Here is a 10735-nt window from a genome sequence, read left to right on the forward strand (position 1 = left end):
TTTCTTTCAAAACAATATATCAAAATATTTATTCAAATTTCAAAAAAAAACATTTTTTTTTTAATTTTTTTTCCTAAAATATTTTTTTTTTCAAAAAATTTTTTTTTTCAATTTTTTTCTTTCAAAATATGTATAATATTTTTTTTGAATAATAATTAAATAATAAACTCTAAAACAGAGTAAAAAATAACGTAAAACACAATAACTAAAAAATTAAAAGTAAAAAAAAAATATTTATTTTCAAAATTTCAAAATATTTAAATTTCAAAAAGTTTTTTTTTTTAATTTATTTTTCAAAAATAATTTTTTAAATTTTTTTTCAAAAAATTCTAATTTTTTTAAATATAACATTTTTTTGTTTTCTTAAATAATTATGAAATACTATTACATTATTTTTCCTTTAATTATTGTAGTTTTTGCATTATTATATAAAATAAATATAAAAAATGAGCAAAATATTGCAATAAAAAATAACGTAAAAAACACAATAATTAAAAAATATAAAAACTGAAAAAATATTTAGCAAAATAATGAAAAAAAAATTATATAAAAATAATTATATAAAAATAATTAAAAAAAAAATTAAAAATTATTAAAACATAAATAACACAAAAATCGCAATAATTAAAAAACATAGAACATAATTTTTAAAAAATTAAAAAAATATATAAAAATGAAAAGTAACAAATCATTTTTATATTTTCTTTTTCGTTTTTATAAATTATGTTCTATTTTAAATTAAAATAAATAATAACAAATAAAATAAAAATAAATTTAAAAAAATTGATAAAGTAATAAAAAATAACACAAAAATTCACAATTTAAAATACATATGTACATACAAATACATGTATCAAATTGAATGTATAGTAAATAATAATTTATTATAAATACTAACAAATAATTTAAAAATTTAACGAAAAAAATCATAATAAATTAGAAAATAAAAAAATGTATGAAAATAATTGATAATGCCAAAATAACTGTAAAATAAATAAAACAAATAAAATTTTCTTTATTTTTTTATTTATTGGTAATAAAATGCAAAATTAACAAATAAAAACATTAGAAAATAAAAAATTAATTTATTTATAAATAATGACAAATAATATAAAAATGTTAAAAAAATGATGAAATCCTAATATAATGAAATAATACTCTAAAAAATAACCCAAATCATAATAAATTAGAAAATAAAAAAAAATTTTAATAAAATAATTTTATTTGATACATCAGCAATAATAAAATGTAAATAAAATAATTGAAAGGCCAAAATAACTGTAAAATAATTAAAACAAAAAAATGTGTCTTTTTTTATTTTTTGATTATAAAATGCAAAATTAACAAAATACATAAAAACAATGAAAAAAAAATAAATTTAAAAATTTTACAGGAAAAGTAACTGACAAAGCAAATAAAGAGTGAAAGTGCATAGTAAAAAATATTTTCAATTAACAATGTACTAATTAAATTTTGCATCGAAAAGAATTGACAAAACGGCTGTATGAATTTTGAAAAATTTTTGATAATGGACAAGAACTGTGTTGTATATATACATATAAATTTATATATATATTACAGTATATATTGAAACATTTTTCACTTTGCTTGATCACAGCTAAATTGTAAAACAATATCATCGCATGGCATTGATTTCATAATAATTATTCATTGAAAAACTAATTATCATGGGTGGAGACTAAAACATAAACTATGCGTACACGTATGTATGTATATAGAACATATATGCAGTTAGAAACTGGAATTTAAATTATGTATGTACTCTTAATATGTAATTAATATGACTGCATTATAAATACATACATATGTACATTTAAGTATGTATATACAATATAGGTGTAGATAATTTATGTATTTGTACGTGTGGCTGATAATTTGTATGCAAGCATGTAATAAATAATTATAATTGAAAATTAGTATGTATAAATAAAATGAAAATAATAAAACAAAACAAATTGATTCAAAACAGATTGTAAAACAAGCGTGTATTTATTCAATTTATTACGATGCTGTAAGTATTATGAGCAAAACAATCAGAATATATTTCTATTATATTGTATAAACACGTAAAACACCTTAATATGCGCAAAACATATTGCTTTTGGCATATTGTAGAGTTATTGTAAAATTCAATGTCCAACATTTTTTATTTTCAATAATAAATATTAAATTAATTAACTATTATCGATTTTTTATTTAATTGCATACAAAAATATTAAATTTTTCATTAATTTCGTTAAAAACGGCCTTCCTTCACTTTACATGCAAGACATATGCGCTAACAGCGAAAACAAGCAGTGGCAGCGACAGCGAGCAGCGGCAGCGAAATTGTGCGGCAGAGCAAATTTCATTTTTTCCCCAATTACACCAGGCGCCCATAAAGGGCAGCAGGCAGCCACAAAATGACAATTTTTTAGTCGTACTGTACTACATATTGGTACACTACGAAACAATACGCCCGAAAGTATGCCACATACAACCAAAAGCATTAGCCAGCGTTGGTGTCATATATACGGCATACAAAATAAACATGAATTATAAAATGCACAACAATTATCCTCATGAGAAAATGAAAACACTGCTTGTAGATACAGAAAATTTTTGAATATTGCTTTGAATTTTGCTTATAACAATAATACCAGACAACTTATATTACTCCAGCAGCGAAAGGATTTAAACACACAAATCCAGAGTGCTTAGCCGCGGTTCTCCTACTATGTCGACATTATTTTCATTCTGATCAGCACCATAATGTAGCTCTTCACCGCGTTGATAGGCCCAAGTCATGCGTGCCGTTGTAAAGTTGATGCCCACATTACCGCTCTTGTCGATACTTATTATGCCGGCTCCCTGCTCAAAACGTTGTGTCATGTCCTTCAGAACCTTAGCTGACGCTTCTTCTGCCGTCATATTTTCATATTTAATGTGAGCCAAAATGCGTGAGGCGACATTGTAACGCATAATTGTCTCACCATGACCTGTAGCCGATATGGCGGCCACTTCGTTATCGGCATAAGTGCCAGCACCCAGTAATGGTGAATCACCAACACGTCCAGGCATTTTGCCTGTTATGCCACCCGTGGAAGTAGCGGCAGCTAAATTACCCAATTCATCGATGGCAACAGCACCGACCGTTCCTTGTGAACCGTATTCTTTGAGAAAATTCTTGAGAACAGAATATGACAGAACCCCTTGTATATCACAAGGGCATCCAATATTCGAATCGGTATTGCACAATTTCTTTGTCGTAGCATTCAAACTGTTCTTATAGTCTTCAAGTGCTTTCTGTGATTTATTCGTGACCAAAGCGCCTTCGGGCAGAATTTCGAAATTCTCTTCCTCTGCGAAAAGCATTGCACCTTCGCCCGAAAGGAACATGTGTCGAGTCTTCTCCATAACACGACGCGCCAAATCGACGGGATGATAAATGTCGCGTACTACGGAAACACAACCCGCATTCAAATCCTCACCGTTCATGATGGCTGCGTCCATTTCTACTTTGCCCTCCCAAGTGAGCACTGAACCATAACCGGCATTGAATTGTGGATTGATTTCCATTGAGCGTACCGCCTGCTGCACGGCATCCAACACACTGCCGCCACATTTGAGTGTCTCGAAACCGACGCGTGCTGCCGTTTTGACTCCATGTAATGCAACAGGCAATTGGGCATCCGAAATGGAACCGGCACCGCCGTGCACAAGCACGATGGGCTCCGCGCTTAGCTGGCAATGACAAAGATGTGAAGTCATTGTTAGTCTGGTTATTGTATTAAATTTTCCAAAATCAGTTAATTTGAATGAAAGATTTTACAAAACAAAATATTTTTTTACAATTTAGATGACACTTAAAATTTATTTAAACACAACGTTCGCACACTTCCAAACATGAAGTACTCTTGCGCCTAATAAAACTAAATTATAAAATGTTAGTATTAATAAATTATTTAAAAAATAGTAAACATTTCATACACCTATTAATGTAAAGAATGCATATACATTTTTATTTTATTTTATATATAATACTTACAGCCATTGGAAAGCACCATATTAGAATATGAAAGAACACTTTGGCCTGCAGTTAAAATAGAAATTAGATGTAAAAAATATTTTAAAATTGAAATAATATCAGTAAATTTAAAATATAGTAGACTCGACTTCTTTTTGTACAAAATTAGAATTTTAATCTGGCATTCACAATAGTTGTGATCATCGTAATTATTTTCGTTTCGTACAGTCATTTTACTTCATTTTTTGGTAACAAAAACTGTCAAATGTAAATGCCATCCCTTTTAATTATCAAATAATTATTTGCCGCCAAGTTTATGTTTTTAAATAAAGTCGTAGATTTTGCGTTCTTTCGAAAACAAAAAGTATGTTAAAATAGAAAATGTTTTTAAACATGGTAAAGGTTCAGGAGAGCGGCTTTTCCGAAAACGTGTACCAATTTGCACGGGAAATGTCTTAAACTTCGTGTTTTTAATTTTAATTTAATAATTTTAACCTTGCCATTTTCGTTGAAATGAAGTGATTGCAAATTGGTTTTTATTATAAAAAAACAGAAAAACGTTTTCGGAAAAGCCGCTCTCCTGAATTTTTACCTTAAACATTCCTTACTTGATTGGACGAAGATTCTGTTAATTGAGTTGTTTTTCAATTTTTTATGCAGTTCTATAACTCAAAAAGTTTTAAAACTACATTGTCTGCGACTGGAACATTAACGCATATATGTACATACGTACATATTCTTTATCGTCTTATCCAATCAAATACTTTAAAGAACTTTGCACAAGATAACCGATTTTACGACTTTGATTAGCCATTACACAACTTCCATTATTTTAATTAACCTATATTTATTGAACGGAATAGTTGTTGTAGCGGAATTAAATATTCTCCAACAGTTGCGGAAATGTAAATCTGGATACGGAAATAAAATATTGTTTCGTTACACTCAATGGAAACGGAAGCCGTTTAGTAACAAGTATTATGAAAAACCAGAAGTTATTGTTTAAAAATATAAAATATCCAAACCTTGGTGCCGACACGCATTTTAATGCTTTTTAAATAGTAATTCCACACTATTTGGCTATCAAAGTTTAACTGAAACTTATTCTACGCGCACTACAGACTGAAAATTGCATTGTTATCATTATTGAACTAATAACTGCAATAAAACTTACTTGCTTCCAATTTATTGTGATTATAGTTTTTTGATACCAGAGCACAACTGCAGAGAGAACAATTAAACTCTTATAAAAAGTTAATAGTCCAATCGTGGCATATTGACACCATTTATCCATATTGCGTTATCTTAAGCAACAATTATAACAAACAAATTAGACATCCCAGTAAGAACGACTTGCCATATATGTGCTTAAATACCGACACTGTTAAAATAGTTGCAAGAATATGTATTCCCAAATCACTTTAAACTCCTTCATTAGCTATATCTCGAGAAGTAACCATTCTCTACATAGTGGTCAAACCAAATACCTTTATGGCTGAGAATGGTTTAATATACGTCGTGGCTGTCAAAAACTTCTCATATTTCTCTTGAAATGTACCCGTCTACGCTATATTAATACATAACAATACGACCACTTCATGAGCATAGTTGGAACTATTAAAAAACCCAGTCACCTGGGACTTTTTATGTAGCGTTAAATTGTGAAAATTTTGCGAACAGGACGAAAATCACAATTCCATACTGGAAATCCTTTTATTACACACACATTCACATACATTTTTTTTGGATAACTTTACGTATTCCACAGCCACACTCAACAGAAAGTGAAACCAATTACCACTTCGCACAATGTGCACAGCTTATTTAAAAGTAATAAGACTTCACTGCATTACAATAAACTATTCTTCAACTGCACGCTTCTAATTACAAAAACTGTTAGTTGCATCCTACACAAAAGCGTACCGATTACGTTTTCTAACGACACACAGATTAGTTGAATCATGAATGGTGAATAAGTACACAATTGTTTCACGTTTTGTATACGTAGTATACAAAATTTCCTTTATACTTCGTCAATAGGACACATTAAAAGTTTTAATAAAAACTATAAAACGTTTAGACTTAATCGAAGAGACCGAAGCCCATGTCATCGTCGGATTCCTCTGGTTCTTCCTCCTTCTTCTTCTCTTCTTTCTTAGCCTCAGCTGGAGCAGCATCTCCACCAGCGGCGGCAGCACCACCAGCTGGGGCAGCAGCACCGACACCGGATCCAATGTTGGTGATCAAGTCCTTAACGTTGATACCTTCCAAAGCCTTGGCGAACAAACCGGGCCAGTAAGGTTCAACTTCAACATTGGCGGCCTTCAAGATGGTCGAGATTTTCTCGCCCTAGAAAATAAATCAAATATAAGTACATTCTCAAATTAATAGGAATAACTGCACAAGTTCAAAACAGTAAACATGAAAAATCTACAAGGATTCTTGTAATATTTTCAGATTCCAATTATAGTTTTTGCGCACTTATGCCCAATCAGCAAAATGATACTTACAGTGACAGCGATATCATCATCAACCAAGACGAGAGCAGCGTAAACGCAAGCAAGTTCAGCTTTTGTGGACATGGTTATAAAGTATTTAAATTATTAATATTGGTGCAAGTTGCCAAAAATTCGATTTTTATTTAAAAATTTGGCCTTAGCTCGGAGTCGAGAACAAGCACACCTCACAGAATCCTATACCGGAAAGAAAGAACAAAAATTGAAGTTTGTTGTGCTTAATTATCTGTCAACGTGAAATTCAACTCACGTCTACAGGGTTACAGTCTGTGTGCGCACTTTCAAGCTTTCAAGTACAGGATGCTATGTGAGGGCAATATTAAACTTTAAGTTGCCGTGTACGTCAAATAACTTTGTGGCAATAAGCATAACACAACGAAAATTTAAATTTTTTCCAATATCGCAATAATTAAAAGTGGTGAAATATATATTAATTTTATATATTTAAAACATAAGCTAAACAATTAATGTCCCAATTACGAAATACTCTCTTCCGGCAACACTTTACTCAATTGCAGCTAACTTCAAAAATATTTACCGTTCATTTATTGTCTAAACAAGAGAATGGAAAGAGTCAAAATAAATTGCAATTGCACTTGAAAATTACGACACAGAAAGAGGAAAAAATATCGAGAAAGTCGAGTATATAATTGAAACGTAGTAGAAATTAATCAAAGTCACGCGATAAAAGGTACAAAAAACCATGAGTGAATATATGCTAAAATAGAGTAAAAGCATTAAAAGCAAGTGTGCATATAAAAAAGAGAAGTTTCCAAATTTGCTAACAAAGAATAAAATTTTGTCATTACATTCTTTTCTTCCTAATATGGCATAAATTTTCTGTTTCTCAACAGCATTAAGCAGTACGACTTGTGAAACGAAAACACTCATTTGTGGAATCTACCGTACTTGTGAATTTGTGTAAAGAAAATATTTGAGAATATTTTTGTGGTTAAACAAATAAATAGATACATAGAAACAACTATAAAAGAAGAAAATAAAAATTCTCTAACATAAACTAAATATGGGCCGCGTTTTCCTCGAGCATATTGGCGGCTCGAAACTGTTCAATTGCGCACAGTGCCAGACAAATCTTACCAATCGCAGTCAATTGATAAGTACCAGATTTACAGGTGCAACGGGTGAGTTAAACTTTGAAATCTCTTTTTTATGATAGCGAAATACCACACACACGAATCGTGGCAATTGCGTATTGCGTCAGACTGTGATTACTTGCACTGATTTCTTATCACCACTGTCTACATTATTGTTTGTTATATTTTCGCAGGCCGTGCGTATCTTTTTAAGCGAGTGGTTAACCTGACATTTAGCAATGTCCAAGAGCGGGTCATGCTTACGGGTCGACATATGGTACGCGATGTAATGTGTAAAAGCTGCGATGCCAAATTAGGCTGGATGTATGAATACGCCACCGAAGATGCACAAAAGTAAGTTGAAATATTTGAAAACCTCAATTTAACTATTTAATTGCATTTCCTGTTTTGTTAGATACAAGGAAGGACGCGTGATTTTAGAGTACGCATTGATAAGCGAGACTGAGGGTTTTCAGGGTGAAAGCGGCTCAATTCATTGAAAAACATTAATATTAGTGAATTCTCATTCATTTATCATCTCGTACGAAGTCTACATCGAGTCAGGTGCTCAGTCAGTTCTGCCAAGAGAAAGCATTCTTAGTTAATATTACTTTTCTTTAGTATTCAGCAGTTACCAAAAGTTACATGTGAATTAAGTTAGTGTTTACATTGTCAATTGATCACAATACGGTAAAATCTCGATATTTATTTTTATTATTTTAAGTGCGTAAAGAACGTACACACATATTTTTAAATTTTCTAAAATAAATCCCGTTTTTTTCCTTATGTTAAGTTCCTCGCGTTGGCAATTTGTCTGTATCCTAATATTATCATAATTCTTAAGATATTATTAAACAATTAAATATATATGTAATCACTGCGCATTCTCTTAAGATTTCGAATAGTAATTTAAATCTTTTATATTATATGAAATATTAAGAAAATAAAAATGCCAAATAAGCAGTTTAAAATCCATCCGCCCGCTTATCAGGGCAGTGAACTCCGGCGTACATCGTCGCAAGCAAAGCTATTTTTTATTCAATATTTTGTTACCGAGGTAAATGGATTGCAATCGCCGCTTAAAAGTGTGTAAAAAGATGCGTTTTAAATGGCTTGGTTGCGAGATAAGTTGGGAAAAATTTACTGATTGTTGAAGTTCATAAAATAAGTACGTTCAGACACACGACTCTTTACATTGTCCTAGGGCCAGATGCTTTCATCTTCAGGAGATTGTATTATTATTCATAGTCATAGTTTAATACCATTAAAATAGGTTTCATAAATACAAAATACTCCATAAAAAAATTTCATTTTCATCGGTCAGTAAAAGTGGTAGTGATATGCTAAAGTGATGAGATATCGGTGGCCTACAAATGAACAGCTTTTTGGTAAAAAAGGACGAGTGCAAAATTTCCGATATATTTTTTAAAAACTGAGGTACTAGTTCGCATATATACAGACAAACTGACATGGCTAAAGCGCCTCGACTCGTCAAGCTTTATCTCCGGCGCTTCCTTCCGTATGTTACAAACTTCGTGGTAAATTCAGTTTACTTGCAGAATAAAAAAACATTTTATTTAAAGTCACACTCAACATTTGTTTTGATTTTCACTTCAAAAAACCAAATTTATCAATTCGTATATTCGCGTACTTGCACTTTGTAAATTGCCAAATCGGATTAGGGTATGTATTTTATCGGAGATAATTGACTTAACATATTTTGCTTTCTTACAAAAATGTAAAAATTCGTCTTTTCTACCTTTTGGATTTATTTTCACTATTAGTACATTAAATTCACTATTTTTGCTTGCACTTTGATTTTAAAAGTCGAAAAATTGTAGAGAATTACCTTTTATTAAACAATGGTAGTGAAGTTAACAAATGCACATATGTACGCTTCAGAGGAAATGCTTATATCTCTGGCTAATTATTCTACACAATTTCATTGTGCTCAACATTCATGAATCGTTCCACGTTGCACACACACGTTAAAGTTTACCAGACTTTTGTGCCATCGCTATGGCGTTTTCATTGGCAATCATTTGGAACTCTTGGAAACGCTGTGAAATTCGTTGGTTCATCTTCAGGTACTTCTCCATACAATTGAGTGCACAACGTTCCTATCAATTATGAATAAAATTTAAGATTAATGTAAATGTAATGTAAACAAACATATCATTCGAGCCGGTGCATTGCTTTGTTACCTCATTGTCTTTGACCACACGCGAAGTAAAATCGCGCACGCAATCTGTGAAACACATTTCCGACAATTTATTATAGGACATCAGAAAATCGGAGAACTGTAATTTGAATTTTTTGGTGTTATTAAGAAATTCACGTATATAGACTGTCCATACATTATGAAACTCACTGTTTTCATTTGATCCTTATCCAAGTTATCGATTGAAGCATTTTGACCCGCATCTACCATTTTTAATATATATGTGTTTTATGCTAAGGATTCTATGTATATTTAATTTGAACTTGTATTTTTCATATAACTTTTATACAAAATTATAAAGTTGTAAGTTTTGTAATTCGCGTGCACTTATCTTTCTTTTTTGGTTATGAAATGCCAAGGCGCACAGCTGATTTTCAATATGACGTGTGGTTGCCACATGTGAAGCACGAAATTGGTATAAAAGTTATATTATTAAATGTTTTAGGTATAAAGTTAAAATTAGATATATGTATGTACAAAATTGCAGTTGTTGTAGGAACAGAAATCAAACCCCAAAAAAATTTGCTGTCGAGTTGACAGGCCTTAGCCATATGAAAAGTTGAACGCGAACTAGTTGCCCAGTTTTTGAGATACCAACCAGAGCACTTGCACCAGTCTTTTTCTCTGTAATAGGTTACTCATTCGTCGAACCCGCCGATATCGGACCGCTATAACATCTAGCTGACATACAATTGAACGATCCAAATCAAGTCCCTGTGTGGAAAACTTTTATATTACTCGTTGTTGTAACGGCACAATCCTGCCGAATTGACAATCCTTGGCAGGATAAAAACCGGGTTCGCTCCGATTACGTAGACCCGTGTCAGGCTTTCGTGAGAACGTGACTTGGGTTATTATCCATGACAACGATACAATC

General features: G+C 31.2%; 4 protein-coding genes across 4 annotated transcripts; 1 reads left to right on the forward strand and 3 right to left on the reverse strand.

Annotated features, from left to right (window-relative positions):
- Positions 1-2191: 2191 nt before the first annotated feature.
- Positions 2192-5167, reverse strand: LOC105224364 (probable isoaspartyl peptidase/L-asparaginase GA20639). The gene is made up of 3 exons (XM_049456382.1): positions 5053-5167; positions 4049-4093; positions 2192-3744 (listed from the first exon to the last, which is right to left on the reverse strand). Exons 1-3 carry the CDS (start codon positions 5068-5070, stop codon positions 2695-2697), a joined length of 1113 nt encoding a protein of 370 aa, XP_049312339.1. The 5' UTR covers positions 5071-5167; the 3' UTR covers positions 2192-2694.
- Positions 5168-6011: 844 nt separating this feature from the next.
- LOC105224365 (60S acidic ribosomal protein P1) lies at positions 6012-6759 on the reverse strand. Its single transcript, XM_011202425.3, has 2 exons — positions 6538-6759; positions 6012-6376 (listed from the first exon to the last, which is right to left on the reverse strand). The coding sequence occupies exons 1-2, from the start codon at positions 6607-6609 to the stop codon at positions 6110-6112; spliced, it is 339 nt and encodes a 112-aa protein (XP_011200727.1). The 5' UTR covers positions 6610-6759; the 3' UTR covers positions 6012-6109.
- A 315-nt stretch (positions 6760-7074) lies between these two features.
- Positions 7075-8657, forward strand: LOC105224366 (protein yippee). The gene is made up of 4 exons (XM_011202426.4): positions 7075-7234; positions 7398-7685; positions 7832-7991; positions 8053-8657. The coding sequence occupies exons 2-4, from the start codon at positions 7568-7570 to the stop codon at positions 8135-8137; spliced, it is 363 nt and encodes a 120-aa protein (XP_011200728.1). The 5' UTR covers positions 7075-7234; positions 7398-7567; the 3' UTR covers positions 8138-8657.
- An 815-nt stretch (positions 8658-9472) lies between these two features.
- On the reverse strand, positions 9473-10212 carry LOC105224367 (mitochondrial import inner membrane translocase subunit Tim9). The gene is made up of 3 exons (XM_011202427.4): positions 10009-10212; positions 9842-9937; positions 9473-9757 (listed from the first exon to the last, which is right to left on the reverse strand). Exons 1-3 carry the CDS (start codon positions 10066-10068, stop codon positions 9626-9628), a joined length of 288 nt encoding a protein of 95 aa, XP_011200729.1. The 5' UTR covers positions 10069-10212; the 3' UTR covers positions 9473-9625.
- Between the last annotated feature and the right edge of the window lie 523 nt (positions 10213-10735).

This window comes from Bactrocera dorsalis, chromosome 4 (genome assembly GCF_023373825.1).
Source record: "Bactrocera dorsalis isolate Fly_Bdor chromosome 4, ASM2337382v1, whole genome shotgun sequence".
Taxonomy (NCBI): Eukaryota; Metazoa; Arthropoda; class Insecta; order Diptera; family Tephritidae; genus Bactrocera; species Bactrocera dorsalis.